The following is a 22,933-nucleotide window of genomic DNA, read 5'->3' as shown; positions in this document are numbered from 1 at the left end:
CCCCACACATATTAATATGAAGGCATGCACACATTTTCTTCTTTCTCAACCACCAGTATGAAAGATAAAGGTAGACTGAACCAAGGGAAGGTTATTTACCGGCTGTGGTCTTCAACATGTGACTACATAGACAACAAGTGTCCTCCCAGCTTAGTACTAGAAATCAGCTGTCTTGTCTCAACATTAGTTTGTAGGGGCACACAGAAGTCCTACCATTCCCAAATGCCACAATGATAATGCTACTACACAATCAGGGTGTGCCTTATTGCCACTCTTCCTAACTTTAAAACAAATAAAATATTCCAGAACTGTGAGGGGGTGGAAGATAGGAGTGTTCCAGAAGATCTCTTTAGTACAAGGTTATTGGTGAGCAGGTTCCTTTATTCTCAGCCCTTATTTCTGCCTACATTTATGCAATCATGAGAAGCAGCACAGTCTCAAATCCAGGGGTGGGAAAGAGGATCCAAGAGACCCCAGGATGAAAAAAGCTAGATAAGTATTAGCACACTCTGCACAGGCAGGGCAGTCTGGGAAAGACAATAATGATCTTCTGGCAATGGCTGCACATACAGGCTTGTCCACTAGAAAGGGCACCAGTAGCACTGCTGAAGCTTTAGTAGCCAGGTAATAACAGGCAGCTCCATTTTGGGATATCCCATAAAAGAGCGTTAGAAGACTAGGCACTAAACAAAAATATGCCTACAGTCAAGTTCTCTTCTTGTACCAAAACCAAAAAAAAAAAAAATATCAGCAAGTAGCCTTCCTTGCATGCTCTTCTGGTACCCAAAAAAAGGACAAGACATCTCACATTTCAACCAAATGCAGCCTTTCATCCTTGAAGGACTAAGGACAGGTCACCATTCAAGCCCAGCTGAGAATATCAGCTCTTGACAGACTGAGAAACTCTACTTACAGTTATCAATAACACTATGTTTTCCCATCTTTTTCCATCCAATCCTATGCAGTTATAACACACAGAAAGACAAGTTGTTCTTCCATGGGAGACAGCTCAAGGAGATCCCAAAGACATCAAGGTCAACTGACACACCATGTCAATACAGGATATACTTGGCCATTCCAAAGCCAGCATCAGCCATCACCAAGTATTCACTGAGCAGATAGTTACACATCAAGAGCTTTGGAGCTCAGTGTCAAATGCTGTGAACCCGAAAACTGCTGCTGACAGGAATAATAAAGAAAAGAAAGAATGGGGACACACATTTAATGATATTTGCCATACATTTCTTGCAGAATTTGTTTAGAAATCAAAGTTTTAACTGGAGGAGCTATGATAAAAAGCATAATAGAGCATTTAGAGTTCCTGATTATTCTTGACAGTAAGCAGAACCCTGCTGTGACACTTGTCACAGCTGTTGCAAGTGCAATGCAAGGCGATCAGCTCTGGGAAGGATCAATGTGACAATGCCAAACAGCTGGGGGAAGAAGTCACACAAAAATCACAGATTCTTCCTGTAAGAGTCTCTCATAACTGGAAGATCAGAGGAATGGCAACGTACAGAAACCAAGCAGCATTGCTCATGCTTTTTGCTTGTACAATAATTTATCAGAATGTATCAATATGCTAATAACTCCATTTCAGTCTTGCAGACAAGTTTAATGCTACTTAGAAGGTATGTTGAGGGAAGACAAGGGAACATAGCTCAGCTGCTGTAAAACTCAAAAAGTATGTTATTTCATAACATGAAGAGGAATAAGAAATCCCTTCAAGCATTTAAACATTTGCTTAACCAAAGATGAAGAAAGGGCTAAGACTGAATTTGAGACATCAGGCCAGAAGCAAAAGCTACTCCATAAGGAAACCATAACACGAGACCAACTAATTAATGATGGTTTGCCAACAGTATGAGCCCATCCCCTCCTCAAGTTCTGACTCAAACTAGTGAGTCCAAGGAAGAGTCTGGTCAACAAGCCATGCATAACATAGAACTGATGCTGGCACTTTTCAGTGCATCGGCACTGATGCATTAAAAAGCAATGCCAGAAGGGACAGAAGTGAAAGTGTTACTGACTTGTGCAGGTGGAGAACACTGCATAGACAATGTAATTTCTGTTTTCAGTCTGAATAACCACACCCATAAGAGACAAAGCAGCACTCACTGAAGGGCAAGGCTCTATATGCAACACCCATTTTAAAGCCCACAAAGGAACAGGACATCTGAAGAATTCAGCAAGAGCTCTGAGACAGGGTTTAAGCTTGATTGCTTCACACTAAGGCAAATGACAGTGTTCCCATAGTGATAAACTGATTTCATTGGTAAGAATGCAAATATTCATCTGAATGACAAAGCTTTGAGAAAACTTGCCTCCAGGTTCCATGCTGGCTTCACAGGCTTTCCAAAAAAACCCCAACAAAACACCAAAGCCCAACATTGTTGGTTCTCTTGTACAGATGCCTTAAAAGAACTAAAAATACACTGCCTCAGTCGATGCTAGGAAATAAAAACATTGTTGTCATAGCCAGTGGGATATGATCACTTCCAACACCAACTCTGAAAAGCCTCCCCGAAATCAAACCCAAAGAACAGAACAGACATTTCAAAGTGACTGAAAAAGCTTTGTTCGTGAACCAAAGAGGAGCAATCAACTTCAGTATCTCCAGGGTGGTGTTCCTGTACTAATTCTAGCTCATTTCTGCATGTCCAACTTGAGAGGCAACTGTAAAGGACACTCAAAGTAGACTAAGAAAAATTATGATCAATAGGACACACACTGACAACAGCAAAAGATCATCCCCGAAAGACAATAGTAGCACCCATTGATGCTTTGTTCCTCTTTGACAGTGTTAAGAATGTTTCTACCAGTACACCTATGGGAAAAAAAAAAGGGAAAAAATATCACGTCCTTTGCTGGGTACGAAACGTATACCCAGTACACACGAATGGAAACGCTTGCATTCTGATTTTGTCTTGCAGGAAGAACAGTGGTTACTTTGCCTTCTGGAGGAATGGAACACCTTTACATTGGCTTATTTATACCAAAAATCTCCACATTAATGCACTATTATTTGAGCAAATTCTGCATTTCTAGAACAATCTGTTCTGCATTTCTAGAACAAATCTGTTGCAATTTAACAATCACAAAATTGTAACATTGGGCCTGATTTGACATGATCACAACACAAACTCTGGTTGTAGCACACATTTATCAGTCAGTACTGCTCATGAGCCAATTCTAAACTTAGTAGATTTAAGCATTCACCAGAAAACCCTTTGTCTCAACCTAAGTTACAAGAGTTTAAAGACGTGAATGTATGACCTAATGGCTGCCTGACTCCAGGAAAATATCCTCTTGTGAAGACTAAGATGAAGAAGTTGTACTCACATTAAAAGGAAAAGGAACAAAAAAAGAAAACAATTGGATGGCTATAAAAGTCCTGATTCTTGTTGTAAAAGAAAGACCTTAACTACGAATGCACCTTTCTTACTTAAATCATTTTAAGTAACAAAGATGAAAGGAAATGTAACACAGAATCATAGCACTGCATACACCAGAAGGAACACACGACAGTTACACAGTCCAGAGGCTTTTGATTGCTCAGGGCCTTGTCCAGTGCTGCTTTTACCATCTCCACAACCACTGGACAACATGTCCAGTGTTTGATCATCCACACAGTTGAAGGTTTTCTTGATATCTCATCAGAATTTCCCATGGGACAACTTGCAGCTGTTGTCTCTTATCTCAGCCCTGGGCACCTCCAGGAAAAGACAAGCTCCCTGTCCCATTCAGTTGCAGAGGGTGGTAAAGCACTCCCCAGTCTTCTCTTCTGAAGACTGAGCAAACCCAGTTCTCAGCCTCAACCCAGAGGTTGAGTTTCACCCTCTGAGGACCCTGGTGTTCCTCACTCCAGTATGGGAGTGCCAGATTTTACAAATCATCTGACAACAGAGATTCTTCTCCTCAAGGAAGGACTTACACAGCTAAAAGATTATCCAAAATAGTATTCTGCTGCTAACAGCACTGTATGTTGCAGAAGACTCTGAAAGTGTCACACTACTCAGAATTTTGGACTGCACACATTCAATCACAGAATTCATCTGAAAATAGCCTAATGGGTAAAAAAAATGTATGATGGAAGTGAGATTTCATACAGATAACCTACTTATTACCATGGATCCAGGATTCCCCTTTCAGTTACTAGCTATGCTTGTTAGGAGTCCACACAGAATTATGCAATCATTCAACTCTCTTCAAGTCAGACATTACAAAACCACCCAAATACCACTTTTCATACAGACAAATTCTGTAAGTGCTGTAAGTATGCAATATAATACATTATTAGGAGAAATCTGAGTGACTAATGAACAGCAAAGCACAAGTTAATCTGTACAGTCAAATGTGGTGCAGCACAAGCAAAAGTCTGAATTCTCCTCTTAAGTTTTAAAATGGACCTTTGGATATTAACCTTTTCCCTGAAAAGGTAATGAGCTTAGGGATTTGTTATAGTTTGTTTTGGTTGGTTGGTTTTTTTTGGTTTTTTTTTTTTTTTTACTACTGCATGGAATGGGCACTGAGCTGGCCAGACCAATCCTACCACTTCTATCTTTTTAAGGAAAGAATTCAACACGGCCAACAAGTTAAAATAGTTCAGTGCCTCAGCATTTGCCATACCTCTGAGTTTGACAGATGTCTGAGTGGGTGATCTTAAAGATCACTCTGAGTGATCTTAAAATCAAGATCTTGGTTTTAAACTGCTCTACAGATTTAACTTGGAATATATTTCTTCAGTTCTTACCTTGAATTATAAAGATTACTGATTTGATTATAATCTTTTTAACAACTCAGTGTGAGAGTAGTACATGTTTCACATACTCTCTAGTGGTGACATCCTTTGGGAAATCATTACTTTAACTTGGGTCTGTACAAAAAGAATTTATATCAAGACCTATTAAGGACACACATGCTTTACAGAAATCAATTTCTTCTGATAACATATTTTCAAAGCCATGAACTCCTTAGACAGAAAGAGCAAACTCATTCTACTAAACAGACCAATTGCACCACAGGTTTCTGTTACATGAAGGAAAAAGAGTTATTTGGTTTTTCATAGTACTACTGCATAAAATTACTTGAAATTAAAATAAACTACTCGAAATTAATCAAGACACAAGCAAGTTTAAGTTATTAATGAGCATTCTTCTGTGTAAACAGTATCAATGTTTAAACAATATTTAGTGCACATTACTGTAACCAGAGGTTAGATCTTACCTCTTCCTGTATCCCACTGGTAGTAGTTAATTTACTTCCATCAGTAACTGTTATAATTATTGCTGGCTCCAGAAAGAAAGGGTTTCGTCCCTAAGAGGAAAAAAGCAGTTACTTAAAATGATGTAACAAACTCTGTTCAGTCATTAAATAGCCACTGATATCGACTAACAAAACAGCAAAGCTTGAGATATGTATTCTCATGTACCGAATATTGCAGCACAATAGCTTTTTGAGCCTTTTTACACTCAGACCACAGAATGCAAGACACTTAGCACATCTGTATTCAATGAATGCATACAGAAACAGCAGAAATGGTTAACACAGGACTTCAAGAATAAGGCTTGCAAGGTATTCTGACACACTAGCAGCTGTTTAGAGAAGCAACCATCTCCTCAAAAGGTACTTCCAATTCCCCCTATTCCAGGGCTGATTTTGTGTGGTTTAATTACTTTGTGTCCAAGTAAAGTATTTGCATAGTATCTTGTGATCATGACCCCTGGGTTAGGAACTACTATTCTATGTATTAGGACTGATATAAATAGCACCTATTCCATTCTGATCAAAGTGGTTCAACACGCATACACAAAATCTACTTCAGAAACAAATACCTGAAAAAGAGATAAACTTTCTATACATATTCATTTAAGACAGAAACATATACAAGGCAAGATATCCTAGGATCCCAGCAAGACAGGCAGATAGCCTAGCCATAGCAAAAACTTGAGGTCAGATATTAGTATTCCTTTATGTACTGCCAGTATTCTAGGAGCTTTCTGTGCCTTCTGAAAAAGAATTCCAAAGTACTCCACGTATACATCAACTCCAAGCTTAAGTAACACATTTCACTCTACCTAGGGTTAATAATGGATTGAATAAAAATCAGCACAAGATTTTATTAAGTAGATCCTGTTCTTCACTTGCTAATCTCAAGGCCTTGTTTTTCTTCCTCGGGAAACAAAGTAAAATGTAACTAAACCCGCAGCCTAGCTCTGCTTATAAAGACAAACTATCTCATGAATGGTTGCGATTTACTCTAAAAACATGGAGAGAGAACTAACAGGTTTTAAGAGACCTTTAAAATCCATTTTTAGAACCCATTAGATATAAAAAAAACTACTGATTTTGTGCTTCAAACAGAACTATTATTCAACAATCTCAAATATATTTGATGAAGGGTATCCAGTTGGACTACTGTGGCGACACCACATTTATAGAGGTCAATATTTTCTCAAACCTTTGTGAAAAAAAGATTAAAGATTTCTTTTCTAATAGCATACCATTACTACAACAAATAAGCAAAAATCAAATTAAAACAAAGATCAATCTCTCCCATGAAAGCCAAGCTACTTCATAATTTAATTTAAAAAATTACTCAAAAGGATTTAAGGACCCTCAAAACACTCCATTTTAATTAAAATAATTTCCTAAGAATATTTAGCCTTATTTAATTCTTAACAGTTACAGTATGTTTTCCTGTTAATAGTTTACCACAGCTGCAAAACATCAGCTGGAAGCTAATTACATTGCACTGAAATAATACAGAAAGCAGGGTTTGTAACTAGATATTTCTCATGAATACTGACCATAAAAATACTTGAACTCTATTGCTAATAAATTATTGTCAACATGAATTGACAACTGATAAAAAATACAGATTTATAACATCATAAGCAATGCTAAGTTAATATTCTGGTGCAATTTCAAATACAAGTATTAAAATTTTCATCTCTGACAACACCTTTTATCTTGACATCCTCATCATCTTGAAAAACTTTTTTATTCCTTAACTATACTTTGTCTTAATTTTTTTCCCATCTAAAGTTTAAGCCTTCAACAGTTGGTGTTAGAATGATCATGAAATCATAAGGAAGGAAACAAGAGTTGCTATGCTTGAGCTCCCTACGAAACATGTCTGAGGGAGAAATGTCATCATCCTCAGGCTACTCTGTAATTTCACAAGCATTTTACATATACAAAGGATAGTCACTCACATACTAAGAATCAATTGTTTTCAGACAGATAATTAAAATGTATCATGGAAGAATTTTGGTAAAAAAGCCTATTACTGAGATTTACTACTTTTGACTAAAAATTTCCATGTCATTATGTTATTATAGGATATTAAATTATGATATGTATATTGTTGTTTTTAAGGTGAATAAAAAAGAAGGAAGTTTATTTTTTTACTTCATCATTTATAGTTTTTTAAAAGTGACAGTGGATTGGAGGGTGACAGTGCCACCTCTCAAATGACACTGGACAAATTATTAGTTTATTAAATTTTTCCTTCTCTATGAAAGAATGTAAAACAATGAGATATTTACAGAAAGTGTGTGAGAAAGTGTGTTACAAGAATGTAAACATTAAAAAGTTTAACAAAATCTTGAAAATCAGAACCTCATTACATTTAAAGACCACCACTGCCTCTTCTGACCCTGCTCCTCATCTTAGTTATACAAAGGCATTCAAAACCAGTATGAAGGCAAGTATTTCTCCAACAAAACCCCCTCTCTCTTATTTATGTAAGCTCTCAAGAGTCAGCCAATCATAAAACTGAATTCCAAAAGACTTACCAATTCTTTTGACTAAACTGCAGCACTTCAACGATTGGTTGAGAACTTTATTTCTATCTAATTAATCTAATTCTACAGCAATCAAATTACTGTCTATTTTTCTTCCCCTAGAAATACACTTAAAAAAACAAAACAGCATTTACAAATATTGGAAATATCATTCTTCAAAATATATAGCAACATCACTGACTGTAAATGCATAGGTAATTAATTCAGTCCAGCCCAATTATTTTGGACATGCAGAGAACAGTGAGTGACAGTGTACACTACCATCTCTTGGCAGCTTACAGGTATGTTGCAATGCACTGAGGAAAGCATCTCGGGATAACAAGGTATAAATAATAAGCCTGCTTACAACTTACTCTAATAACTAGCTAACCAGCATGAGGTTTTATTTGTTTCAGAAGCAAATGCTTTTCAATGCACTGCTTTTCCTTCTGAAAGTTTGTAGCAGTAGTGAAAAAAGGAAGCACCTATGGTTTTAATGGCTGACCACCCTGTAACAAATATGAGGAGGATTTTTTCATTCACAATCTACATTTTCAAGGACAGATGTGCACCAAGACAACAAAAAGCCCTACAGACCTCTTTTAGAAACAAAGTTACTTAAAACAGCATCAATACCAGGGAAAGTTTGCTTGATTAAAAAGGAACAAGCAAGAGATTCAAAGCCCTAAAACTAGCTTCTATTACACAACACTTCCATTTGAACAATTTGACAGCTTTGTGACTGCTCCAAAACACAAAGCAACTCAGCTGCATTGGTTGCCTTTCCCTTGGTCTCCAGCTGAAGCACTTCTGTGCTCAGATAACACAAGTACAGAGCACCACCACACCACTCACAAGGGGTCACAGTAAGAGACATCCCATGCCACCCCAGCTTGTATGATGCTCTCAGAGGGAGCCTCACATCAAGCCAGAAGTGTATCAAATTATCAAGACATTATTGCCTGGTGAAGGCTCTCACAACCAAGAATTCATTCCCACTGGCAAATAAGCTTAGCATCAAATTTCAGCGTGACTAATTAATACACACATGATTTTTTTCCTTCTTCCAACTGTAGAGGTAAATCAGTTCAAGACCTACTGTGACCTTTACATATGCAAGTATACAATATTATGCAGGAAGAGAAGATAAAGACTACTGTTATCTCAAAGCACACATTTAAATATTAACTTCAGAGTCAGAAGTGTTGCAGAACTGAAGAAATGGATTAGGTAGAAATGTGACCAAAACACACCAAATCAGAGACTAAAAATGACACAATAAGTAACCACTACAAAAATAAGCTTTTAGTAGTAAACTAAAATAGGATACAGTAGTAAACAGAAACTTCAAGCCCAATAAAGGCTGGAAGCTGAAAATAGATATGAACAGAACTTAAGTGAATATTTTTTAACAGAACACATCACTAGGAACTGGAAAAAATGCATTTTGAGATCACCACAAATGTCTAAAAGGCACACTTCCGTTTCAATAAATCACACAACTCTGCAAGCTGTATTGCACATCTATCTACCATTATATTATCTCAGCAGAGCCTTTACATTTTCAGAAGTATCAGCCCTAACTCTCAGTAAATTTAGATATCTGACCAGGAAATACAAAACTGCAATATCAAGTTTTGAATTCAGTCTTGGTTTTTTATAATTCAAAAGGTCAGGAGTCTCAAATGCTCCAAAGAATCTGTGAGCAACCATTATTCAAAAGCAATAGCTTAAAATGAAATCTAAAAGTCAGAATGACAAAAATTATTAGCTTTAAAGCTATTTTTTAACTGATAAACAGCTTTTAAAAATATCAAAACACTGAGCTTGAATTTCAAATTAAAACAGATGGTCCAAATCCATCATGGTTTTCACTTTTTTTGTTTCTTAGAAACTTCAGTTACGCTTTAGCAAAATCATGAAATGTCTAAGACATTAACATTTATTGGAGACTTTCCCCTTCACTGCTCAAGGCAGAACACTATCAGCCAAGTACACAGAGGTATTAACAACTGTTCTGATCATCAGTTACATAAGAACTGCAGCATCTTGGGCAACTTCTTACTTATCCCACTCACACTTTCAGCAGCTTTGGCTATTTTCTATTATCTCCACAGAATTAATCACTATAGCTGGCAAATCCTATAGAACCAAGTGTATTTTGAGCTTTTGCACAATTGTTTCCCAAGTCACAAGCACAGCTGAATACACTGGCATCACAGCAGTATTTCAGTCAATTTATAGCTGCCAATTAAACTCTACAAAAATTACTTTGCCTTTAAGGATTTTCAAATGTATGTAGACACACACCACAACCATTCATTAACATGTATTGCACTACAGTACTAGAGAAAGAATACGCATTCAACTTTGTAGATCAGTAACTTCTCTCCTATTACTTGACAAGAAGCAAAATGTCTTTAAATTGAAGTTTTCCCAGATGAAGCTACTCTATTACCTAATATTTAACACAAACACACTGTGAAACTTTGGTCTATCAGAACACAAGGAAGAATATGCTGTGGGTGGGGGAGTGCAAAAAGGGCAGTCCAATTCTACTAGAACATTTGCATTGATAAAGCTGACATCTCACATGATATGCCACCATAGGAGCACCACAATTCTGTGGCCAGACTGAAAAATATAGCACCTCTAAATTCTGTCACAGTGTTATCTAATTGACTGAACCTGCATGATAGTAAATAAATAGAATTGCAAAGTTATTCTTATGTCTGTTTTAGAACTAAACTTGATACTTTGAAGTGGAAGAACCTCAGTGTCAGAGAAACTTCTGTGCTTTCAGCCTGAATGAGTGAGAGCTGAAGAACATACAAATTCTGTACAGGCTTAAGATCTGACAAAGATGGACTTCATACACAAAGAAAGTTGCTAACTCATCTATCTTGCTGTCCATAAAGATTTCAATATGTTCCCTTGATGCTGTTGATTATTCAATATATAATACAGTTTTGCAGTGGTAGCAGTTCTATCTTAGTAGAAGATCAGATATTTCTACAGCAGGTATATTTCAAGATCACTTTCAGAAGTCACAGAAGAAAGTTCAATGAGAGCTACACCAACCAGTTTGAGTTTTACACAGGAAGGGTGTTTTGAAACATTTTAAGATTTCAAGCCATAAAAGAAATTTTAATACAAACCAGAAATCTTTCTTGATGCCTGATTATTGACAACACCACCAGTCACAAGAGGAATCTTATGAAATAACCTAATGAAAGCCCCATTCCAGAAATCCACTATCTCCAAGAAAAAATGCCCAGTGTTTTTCTGAAAGGCTGCAGGACAGCAGGATGACTCTTACTATTAGAGCTAGTCCACACACACACCCTTGCAGTATGGACAAGCATCCTCTTGTCATAATATTGACATCTTCTAGCTCTCCCTGCAGTACCCAAGATGGGAGGACTTGCACTCTGCCTTTTGTTCACACTAGGCAGCCGGGAATGCTACCTCACCAACAGACTGGTTTCAGAAAGAACACAGGAAAATTCATCACCTGTTAAAGAGAATTTGAGAGATCGCCTCACTACAACCAAGAGAACTCTAAATCTTAAGGGGAAAACAACAGCTATCAGAAAAGCAGGTGACAGTAACAGGTTCTAGAAGACCAAAGTGTGGTCCCAAAAACTGTAAAGATCTAGCTTCTCTGCATATATAACAATATACACACACAGGGTGAATAAAAAGATCAAACTTCTTCAACGCAGGGATGAGGGAAAGAAACAGGTTTGACAAATGCTTACGGAGTCTTGACTGTGGCCAAAACAGTAACTGTACTATGAAAACACCAACTCTCAACACTACCACAGATTCTCCCACATTCTCACACAGGTTTTGCTGTAGTTTCAGCTGCATAAAAGCAACATTTATAAACCACTATTTGGCCAAAACACCTCACCTTTGTAAACTTGTATTTTACTTTGTAATTGGAGCACCAGCCAGCAGAGGGGGCACAAGTTAATAAAATCTATCCTCATAGGAGGTGTTTTCAGTAACAAGATAAACCTGAGGCATGCTCTATTTGCATACTACCTCAAAACACACAGGAACAGGTTAATACCTCCTGTCTAAATCCATGTATCTAAAAACCCTAAATATTCTTGTATAAGTAGAAACAAGAAGTAATCCATCACTGAACTCTAATTTCTTAACATATGTTTAATCCAACAGCTGGTTCATGATTTCTACACAACATGGAAGCAGATACTATCATTCCATTTCTTCCTTTTTTCGCTGCAGACTGCCCACCTTTGGAAGGCTCAGCCACAAACATTGAACTGTATTATGGACACATTCCCTTTGCTTTTGAAGCTAACCTTCCCCTCTCCCCCAGTACTCTATTTCAAATTATTTTGTCTTTTGGAGAAGACCTTAAAAACAGAGTTTTAAGAAAGCACAGTAGAATTTATCAAGGTCTGAACCCACACTTGCATTAACACACCATCTCCCTCCCTCCTCAAAAAACAGAAAACATTTTTCAAGCAGTAATGATTTCTCCTGCACTCATACTCCTAAAGTCAACAAAACTGCAACAATTTTACATGAAGGATGGCTACCAAAAAATATCTTTCCTCCATGAGGCAAGACTACAAAACCTAAATTCAGCTGACCTCCTCCCTAGACTACAGCAAGGTTATTGTAGGCAAATTAATTTCCCACGTTGTAGACAATTCTTTAGTTAACTACATAACCAATACCTAAGAGTTACTACAATGCCCAAGACATGGGCTAGTCACAGCTTCTTAACTGGAATACTTATGTAGGATTACAGGGCAGTTATGTGGTTTCAGTTTCATTTCTTACTAGCACTACAGATTAGCAGTAAATGAAATACTTTTTGCTCACACAGTGTTTGTTTGTATGTTTGTACATACCACTGTTGGGTGGCATGAAGCTTTCTGCATTTCAGGCAACCAGGAACAAATTAAGTTATAGACTTAAATAAAAAGAAATTTAAAGAAAAATCAGTTAGCAAAAGGCTTTCAAAGCCAAACAATTGTAACAGCAGACTTTTCCTAAGGCTTAGCCAGAGATCAAACTCCTCAGCACATCAGTTACAGAACTAAGGGAGAATTCTTGAAACAACCATTATGTCCATAACACATGTTACCTAAGCTCCATTTAAGAAAAGGAAATTTAAGGTATTGAGGAAAATAAACGGAATGAAAGCAAGTCATTTACTCCTTGGTATTTTGGACCTAGGCATTATTTCTAAAAAAAAAAAATTTTTAAATAGCCATTTATGACTTTGATTGACTACTGAACCTCCAAACACATCACCTTAAACTAGCTATGTCCAGTCAAAGCTGAACATCAAAAACCAAAGATCCAGTCAGATATCACTTCTATAATTAGAAATGCTGGAGACAAAACAGCTATCTGAATTGCACAAGAGACAGCAAACCCATTTTCAAAAACAAAGTCACAAAATTATGTCTAAGCATATCAAGTGCTTACTTTGCTACAGATTGCAAGTTTCTGTTCTATAGGCAATTACTTTGTTCCATATCCATCCTGAAACATGCCACAAGAAAATTCACTGTGCTTAGTATAATTTTTATAGATGCTCATAACTTTACACATTGAGTTTCCAAGCCTGGCACTGAATGAACTGCTTAAAGAATATTTAATTGCACAACTTCAGTCATTTTGGAACTCTCTCAAAAGGTTTGAGCCAAGAACAAAACCAAAACTAACAGCAAGAAAACAAGAGACAACTCAAAGCAGCCTGAAAATGAGTCTCAATGCAAGAACAGATCATTTTGCAATACACAATCTCCATACTGAATAATACACATATGAAAACAGAAAGCATGTGTTAAGGAAGCAGCTTAAGACTCTGTTCATGTTGAACAAAAAAGGAATGATGAATACATAGTAGATTTACTAAGACCTCAAACTTAAAACCTCAAGATACTTTCATGTGCCTAAATCAGAGAGGTCCCAACATTAGTAAGTCACAGGTTAATATATAGGTTTGTCCTCTTTCTTTCATTTAAGAACAGTTCTAATTGAGTTTTAAATATCACATTATATAAGTGATAATTTCTTGATTAACTAGTAAGTGTTCCAATTTAGATTAGGTCCTTGGTAAGTTTCAAAAACAATTCAGTCCTTCAATCTTTCACAATTACGCCACAGTTAAAAAAAAAACCAAAACATGCATAGAACAGGGATTTTATACATAATGAATTCCAGCAAGTAACTACACAGTGACAAAACACATTGAAATGAAGAACAAAATGCCACTAACATTTGAAACATTAAAGTATTGATGTGATAGATGTGTAATGCCAGAAGGGGAAGAACTTAAACTTTTTCTTAAAATAAATTATTTACCTAAGCAGCAAAATCAACTGCAATCACAACTTTTATCTTATTTTTCAGGTAACTTACAGAAAAAGATGCACATTATCAGTTAGTTACAGATTAATAAATGCATCACAACTGGAATAATCTGAATTGGATAATTAGCCAATAAGTTACAGGAGTTTTTGAAGTTATTTGAGTGAGCATAGTAAATGTGAGCTGCTAAAAATAGGTTCTATTTGAGCCTTTATAAACTTTTTCTAAGAAAAATAAAATAACACAATCCATACCAAACATAACTTTAAAGTCAGCTCCAACGACTCTGAGTTTAAGATGATTCTGGTTTTATTTCCTAAAAATATTTCTGAATGTTTTATTCCAAAAATAACTGACCTTGCCAAGCCCTGGATCAAGTCCCTAATTACAGAAGCCTTTCTGATTCACAGCAACGACTTTACACAGCTGGGTCGGGCTCAGTCAGTGCAATTCACAGACTGAACCAGGCCTCTGTTCTCCATATGCTGGAGAAGGGTAACGAGTCCTACAGTTGCCCAGACACTAATTAGAGGGGAAAAAAACCTAACCAAAATACACACCACCAAGGAGAAGAGACAGACTTGTTTACAAAATTCTCCCCACAATTTAGGGGCTTAACAATCCAGAGTACTGATAAGCTGACTAAAAGTAGCTTATTGGCCTACGAACACAGAACAATTCTTCAGAATAACTTCCCAAAGACTCCCCCACAATTCCCTACTGGAATTTACCACAACAGCAGGAGCTACTTGGCTGTTCTAAACCAATTTTGAACAACCACAGTTCAGTTCCGTTTATTAATCTCACTGATCAATCACTGATTTATTTTACAACATGAAGTCACTCAACTTGAAGCAAGGTCAGTGCAACTATGAACCTGGAGAGGCCACAAGTTCTAGAGCAGAGATCTAGGCTGAATATGCCTTACAGACAGATGCACACAATCAAGTTGGCATTTTGGGATACAAAGCTGGGAGGGCAGAACTGTTGCGAGAGAGATGCTCTCTTTTCACTCATTCTGTATATTGAGCATCAGAAAACACCATCAGTGCCCTATGTGAGTCCAATGACATAATCTGTATTTGTTCAATGTAGCTAGACAAAATGCAGTGCATGCAAATACACTATGAATGAACATATTATGGCACTGCCCCTTCCAAATCAAATTTATTTGAAGTATCCTCTTTCTGCTACTGGAACAGATTGATGATATTGTTTTCATTGGAAAAAATTAAGTACTTCATGAAAGTTTCTTTAAAAACATAACGGATTGGAACTAGACAAGTGATTTTAAAAGCATTTAAGACTTTTGCTGAACTTTATTGCACGGGAGTGCTAAAGGTCAAGCAGTTCCACATCACAACGTGAAAAAAACACCTTAACAGTGCCTGCTGTAGCTTTCACTAGAGGGTATTCTAAAACAAGAACGGCATGTTTAAAGGTTATGGTCTAAAAGGTGTAAGTTCAAACCAATGTGCTTAACTTCATCACACAGCAGATGAGAATGATTGATTTTTACCAGCACTTCACATACAGATCTTTGACATCAGCAGGCATACAGGTTCATGTTAAATCCATTGCTATTCCACAGAAAATATGAGACTGTGAGAATGCCTCCCATATTTCTGCCATTATTACACTTACACTTGTGGTGTTGTTTACTACTGTCTGAAATTGTCCTATTTGGTTTTCTTGGGGGAGGGGGGCAAAAAAAAAGACACCAGGAGAGCTACTCTGGAAGTGTAAATCTCTGCCTCTACCAACATGAGAAGCAAACTGCATGTGCAACGGTGCCAGCATGACAAAGCAGGAAATGCTAACCTAAACTTTAGTTCCAAATTTGGAGGCACATGCAGCACAGGCCATTTCAGTGCAATGTATTATGATCCCAAAATACCAAGACAAAAGCCATACTTCAAAGGATTTTGACTTTTGAGAGTAACAAAATCCAGAGTAACAATCTTCAGAAGTCTCTTGGGAAAATGAAACTGCTCAACAACTTAAAGAAAACAGAACATATCACTGCAGAAGCATAATGTAGTCCATGTTAGGGGACAGTATTTCTTTCACTTGTGATTTTTGTGGTTTTATAAGCTCGGGAGATCCTAGACAAGCATATAAACAAGCAGTCAGCCTAGAATGTGTGACTTAAAGCTGTCTTGTGTCTACAAGTATGGTTAGACATTATCTCCTAGGTACCCTGTGTACCTGTATTTGGAATACTACAGTATTTATGCTATAGTGGCAAAGTACCCTGAACTTACAGACCAATGCCAAGTTTTACTGTGGGAACACATCAGCAGTTCTGCTACTGTAGCTATAAATGGGTCTAAACCTATACTCAGAAAGAACTATCATGTAGCAGTTAACCTAAGACTGTGTTGTTGATGGTCATACATGGCATGACCAAAACACTTGGAAAAAATTCAAGTTATTTAAAAACAATGCCATCATATGCAAGATACCTTCCAACTTCCAGCTCTGAGTGTATTCTTAAGTCTCTAAAATATCCTTTATCAGTTGAATTCCATTTGGATTTTAGTTTTTTTTCCCAAAAGATTCTAGTTATGCTTCTGCTCGTATGTGATATACACTACAGAATAAAAGGCTTTCACCAAGGCTGTGCACAGCCTGGTAAGTCACCCAAACAGGGTTTCTTGTGCTAATCTAAATCCAGGCAGCATCTTATTCATCACTATGAATGAAAAATACCTAGTCTAAATACACTTGTATAAGATACATTAGTCGGCTTTTCTGTTTCAGAGCAACAAAGTTAGCATGTGCTTTTGTTACATTAGATTCGTTTAAAAGTCAAACTCATCTCATAGCAGTAGTAATGCTGCTGAAAAGTGTGCAAGACACTCTAGTGAGATTTTAAAAAGTCATAAAAAGCTTATATTATTGAAAACCACTTTCTATATACAGTATTAAAGCAATTTCACCCTGAAAAAATTAGTAAAAATACTTTGAAATCCATTCAGTAAAGTGTATTTTATCCTCTCAAACCTTATTCTATGCTATACTGCTGAAAAAATAGTAAGAGACTTTCAGCATTTCACAAATAACAGGCAACACGAAACACACAGGGTATCAATATATCAGAGTTTTAACAATTTCAAACATCCATCAGATTCCAGCTTTGGTAGAGCTATGTTGATCCTTGGCATGTGAGTATCAAAACACCATTGATACATATTTTACCTACCTCAGATTCAGTGCTTGGTCTTAGAAACCTCACTACAAATACAAGCAACTGAAGGTGATGGTTTATGTAAACCATTTGTTTACATTTTCACTCTACCGTAACAGCAGCTACATTTTGAATGCTTTCTGTTTCCACAGAAACATCTATCAGTATTTAACCTTTCTATCAACTATAACAAGCTGCACATTTGCTATACTCAAAAATATTTGGTTAAATTGTGACTACTCATGTCCTGCTGAACAAGCCATAGTTACAAGACCTGAGAGCGTACTTCAAGAGGACAAAAAACCTGCCAGTAAAAGGCTTGATATTTCAGACTACCTGAAATAATGGAAAAGCTGAACTGAAGAAAATAAGGAGTCAATTATCTAAGTGTAAACTGGGCTAATGAAGTACAATATTTTGTGTGATGTGACAATAAACCCTTACAGAATCTGGTGTGTTTAAACTGATTTCATCCTGGAGACATCCAAATGCTGTATTTTTTTTCTAAGCTCTCCATAAAAATGCAGAAGGTGAAAAGGATCATTTTTTAGTGAATGCTAAAAGCTTACACCCTATTGAAGGTTTATTCTTCTGCTATCATAATCACCCCAAAGCATACTAAAGGGGAAAAAAGAACCTACTGGGTCCAAGAAGTAAAATACTGAAATTATCAAACTGAACATGCTGCAAAAGTTTAAGGAACAGCCACTTTGAAATGTGTGCTTTTCAAAACCATTTTTCCTAGACAAAAGCCTCCAAAACAATTGGATCTAGCAACTCTTCAGTAAGACAAAACATTTATAAAGCCCTATCACAGCATTTATATCAGAACTAGCTCATGAAAAAATCTTCCAGGCTCTTGACAATCTAAGTGTGTTGACAGTGTCCTTCAAGATTTAAATGTGAGATACTGTGATCAGCTGATCACATGGTAACTCAATCATTGCATATGCAGTATGATAAAGACTCATAATAAAAATCCAAACATTAAAGTAGCAAGAAAATAGGAAGCAAATTTTCCCCAACTGCAGAATGACCCTTCAGCCATTATTCGTGTTCAGAAGGTCAGCTGATGGAGAACTGTGGTCAACTCTGAAAGAAATCTAGGATACCAAGTCACTCTGCCATTTTAAACAACAGTTTGCACTCAGCAGGGGTACAAGATGGCACTGGTGGAGACATAACCAGACAATCCCATCAGGCTTGTATCATGTCTTGTCATTAGCACGTGTTAGGAAAGTCTGGTTTACAATTCATTTTTGTGTAACAAGTGGATCTCGGCAAATATCTTAGAAGTTTGTCAATACACCAAAATACAAGCATGACAGTTGAAAGATTTTTAGCCAGAGAAATTTCCCACAGAAGATTAATAAGTTTGGATTTTATTATGTCAAATAATACCACACCTAAGAGTGTCTGTATGTGCTATTTTTTGTAAAATTATCTTCTCTTACTCTGACATACTCAGTCTTCAAATACCTGCCTGTTAAATTTCAGTTAACTACTGTTTTATAGTGTTAATATTTGTAGCTGCTTTAGAAAGAAGTTAATCAGCAATTTATGTTCTGAGTGAAAACTATTTAAACGCAACTGAGCATTTTGACCACTTTTATTTTCCTGGATTTTTACTATGTATGGTTAAACACAGATTTGTCTGGACTAAATTTTAGGTGGTAGACAACAGGATGATGACAGGCTATCAAGCCAAGTTTTAAAGACCAATATGAAGATGAAGACAATTAACTGCCCTAGAGCTCATCCTGCAAATGCTGAAGGATCAGTTAAATGTTGTAGAACTGAATATTTTTTTTAATTGCTAATTTGGTTAGAATAGGCAAAATAAGAACCTTTGACTTCAGCAGCAGATGACCAGCCACTTGCAAGAGTCATCTATTTTTGCAGATGCTAAAAAGAGTTAGAATTTCTGTTTAGTCACCTGACTGCACATTGTGAATACCTCTTCAACAGCCAGCTCCACATGTGGAATGGAGCAAAAAGGTGCTTAAGTGACAGTGGGTTCAAGCCCAGAGGGACAACCAGGACAGATCAGACAAAGTCATTGCTTCACAGGCAAAAGGCAGCTATTGCAGTAATGAACACTACTAGTGTTTTGAACATTACTAGTGTTCAAAACAATCATGACAACTCAAATGCTCACTTGAGTAGTTGAGCACAGCTGGCTCACTTAGAGCAAATTATTTGACATGTGTTTAATTAGAATAATTATCAGTAGCAATGGGAAAGAGCAGTATTTTGTGTATGGGCCTACAGGGGTTCAGTGCTCAAGAATATAGCTCCTGTAACTAAAAAACATCAGAAAAATGGGAAAATCACACACAGATGCATGAGGACATCAGATGGCCGTAGGTAAAAAACCCCATGTGTGGAACTAGCCCTCTTTTAGTTTCATCACTAAACAGGCATTTTTAAAATGTTTAGGCTCACTTGATCATCTCATGGTAAAGCCATACAATGCAGCATGACAAATTTTCTTCAGAAACACACGTGGCACATTATCACAAACTCTGCTTAGACTGTGAAATAGTGGGGGGAAAAAGAGGAACTGATGTTCACAACCACATTCCCATGTTAAATACTGAGAGCAGTACTAAGTACTAATTCTCAGAGAGTGGACACAATTACATGAGAAAAACAAAAAGGGGAGCTTGAAGTTGGTATGCCCCACATGAAAAGTACTAGTAGCATCCTTCATGTGAAACAAATCAAGGCTTTGAACCAGCAGCAGAAAGAACTGAGTCCTAAGGCACACATTTAACCTACAATGCCTGAATTTTAGCAGCTCATATTAATGAGCATGAGAATGCTGGCCTACACAAAAAACTCCTGTTTTAAAGGGATAGCTGAAATAGATTAAAAAAGCACAGCGTCTCAAGGCTCTGATACAACAGGCAGGTTCATAAAAATACATGTATGCAGAGAAATGTTGTGGTAAACTCACTGGAAAGAAAGTGTTTTAAAAAGTGTGCCTTCCAGTACTTTTGGGCATGCAGTGTTGTTAGAAAAATGGCTCATCTCCTAAATTGTTCAGCACTGTATGTAGAAAGCAAAGTTTTCATAACCCAATGAGGCTCACCAGCTAAGGTACTGAACACAGACACAACAAAAAAAAAGGAAAAAATTGAACCAAAAGGCTGTATCATAGCTTAAAAAGTGGGCAATGACTGAAATTAAAGAACAAAAAAAAGTAAGCTGGGTACCAAACTCAATGGCTGTATTTCTTAAAGTTAGTTGAGCTCTGCTTACTTTTGAAGAAGCCCCCATATTGAATATTCCATGAATATGGAATGTCCATGAATGTTCCATGCCCACTTTGGACAACTAGTCTCTGGGAAGTTCGTGTTTTAAGATTTTTCCACCTAGTAACAGTCAACCTACCTGCCCATAGTTGTCTATGCCAGTTACTAATCTATTTAAGTTTAATAAATCAAAAGCTGTCCTTAGGGACTGGCCAAGAGTTGTAAGTCCTTCAGCTTGAAGGTTTTTCAGCTCATTCATAAACGTTGCATGGTTTTCCTTCCAGCCAGCCTGCAAAGGGAAACATGAAAAGATTTATTCTGCAGATACGAGATTTGCTTTCCTGTTAGGCTACAAAGAGCCTCCCCTGCTGCATGCAGCTCACTACAAATGATAATAAAACACCTCAGAAGTTATTATTCGATGTTGCTCCAAACAGCCTGAAATGATAAACTTCTCTTAATCCTTAGAATTCCCCATTTACCAAACGAGCATTTTTGTTTTGTTCCACGGGACAAATTTCTTTGAGGAGACGGGTGCCCAAACCTTAAGAGTTATTTACACCACCCTCCCAGAGCCCTGCCCAGATGGGAGCCAACTGCGCTGTGAAGCGACCTCCAACAGGTTCACAGTCCTGTGTCATGCGGACCCACCGCCCCCTTCCCCGGCGCGGAGCGTCTCCTCCCGCCGCGGCGGGGCCAGGGAAGTGCCGTCCCCTTCCGAGTCCGGGGCTCTCCGGGCTGAAGCCGGTCCTTCCCCCCGCTCGCCCCTTGCGAAGCCGAACTCTCCTTGGAGTTGCTGTCACTTCTCCCAACTTGAATAAATATCCCCCACAGTTCATTGCTGCTCGCACACACCGCACAGGGGAAAAGCGTCGGCCATGTTGATGTCAGCGCCGCCGCCGGAGCCCGTGTGCCGCGCTCCCCGGACCGCCGGCAGCCGGGGCGAGGCGGGCGGGGGGCGGACGGGCCGGAAGGAGGCCGGGGAGGAGGGGGGGGTGAGCGGGGGTTACCTTGATAGCGTAGGGAGGCTCCTCGAAAGTGACCAGCATGTACCTGTCTCCCCTGCTGGCCGGGTCCCGGGCTCGGAGCTGCGGCGCGGGGGACAAAGCAGAGGGTGAGCCGAGAGGCGGCGCCGCCGCCGGAGCCCCCCGGCTCGGCCCGGCCCTCCCCTCCCCTCCCTCCCCGCACACACACACGCACTCTCTCGCTCTCTCCCGCCCGCCCTCGCCCCGCGCCCCCGGCCCAGGCAGCCCCCCGCTCCCTGCCGCCCCCTCCCCTCCCCGCGCAGTCACTCTCGCTCGCTTTTTCTCGCCTCCTCTCGCAAGGCAGAGCCCGGTACCTTCATGAAAGTCTCTACAGCGCCTTTGGCTATGTCCAGATAGGTGGTGCCCAGATGGGTGCGCTGGTTCATGGAGGCGGACGTGTCTATCAGGAAGAGTAAGATGGGCATAGTGCGGAGGGGCCGGCGGCCGGACGGCTACATGGACAGCGGGCGGGGGGCTGAGAGGAGAACCGTGGGGGGGAGGCGAGGGGAAGGGGGGGAGAGAGAGAAGAAGACGGGGGACGGGAGAGGAGTAAGTGGCTGTGAGTGCTGTGCACGGGGAAGGGCGCCTCCCCGCTGCCCCTCTGCCGAGGCGGGGGGGAAGGGGGGGCAGCCCTGCCTGCCCTGCCCTCCTTTGTGTGAGGGGCCTGCTCAGCCCAACACAGGCTGGTTTATGAGGGAGAGGCGGATAGGGCTGCGCTGCTGGCTAACCTTCCCCCCACCACCACCTTCCTCCTCCACCGCCGCCCGCCCTCCCCTCCCCCTGTTGATGTTACTCAGAAGTTTCAGGCGGAGCAGCCGCAGCCCCGCTACCCCGGCACTTTCTCGCTCTGACTGAGGCGCTTCCTCGGTCGCCTCCCGTTTTTAAGGCAGCCTGGGTAGGTCGGTCCCGCCCCTCAAGGACGCGTCCCCATCCCACGTGACGGTCTCCTGGCGCCACCATTGGGCCCCGCTAGCCGCTCCTTAGCATATTCAAATCGGCGGGGCGGGGCGGCCGCAGCCGGCGGGGGCGCGGGCGGCGGGGGGCGCGCAGGCGCCGCCGCGGGCGGGGGGGCGGCCGGCCGGGGGACACGGGGCAGGGCGGGGAGCGCCGCTGCTCGCATGGACGCGCCCCGCGGGTGCGCTCCAGGCGCCGGGGGTGCTGAGGAGCAGCGCGGGCGGGACGGGAGGGACGGAGGGTAAGAGGGATCTGTCGCCGCCGCCCCTCTCGCTGAGCTATTTCGAGTGCTGCGGGGTGACGCGTCCCTCGGGGGCAGCGCCCTGCCCGACCCGCCCGCTTGGGGAGGGCGGGGGG

The 22,933-nt window shown here is 39.6% G+C and overlaps 1 protein-coding gene across 4 annotated transcripts in view; it reads right to left on the bottom strand.

Moving 5' to 3' along the window:
• Window positions 1-22,462, bottom strand: part of INTS6 (integrator complex subunit 6) — a 39,487-nt gene extending 17,025 nt beyond the window's left edge. For 3 of the 4 annotated variants that reach the window (XR_005257244.1, XM_038139541.1, XM_038139565.1), the window contains exons 1-4: window positions 21,937-22,403; window positions 21,608-21,685; window positions 20,737-20,886; window positions 5,227-5,316 (exon numbers count right to left, since the gene is read on the bottom strand). Coding sequence is in view for 3 of the 4 variants with exons in the window: in XM_038139541.1 (XP_037995469.1) it covers window positions 5,227-5,316; window positions 20,737-20,886; window positions 21,608-21,685; window positions 21,937-22,047 (429 nt within the window). In the remaining variant the exon portion in view is untranslated. The other variant, XM_038139551.1, reaches the window with a different exon arrangement.
• Between the last annotated feature and the right edge of the window lie 471 nt (window positions 22,463-22,933).

Source organism: Motacilla alba, chromosome 1, assembly GCF_015832195.1.
Source record: "Motacilla alba alba isolate MOTALB_02 chromosome 1, Motacilla_alba_V1.0_pri, whole genome shotgun sequence".
NCBI lineage: Eukaryota > Metazoa > Chordata > Aves > Passeriformes > Motacillidae > Motacilla > Motacilla alba.
The sequence above is the reverse complement of the archived record's forward strand: the minus strand, read 5'-3'. Positions and strand labels throughout refer to the sequence as shown.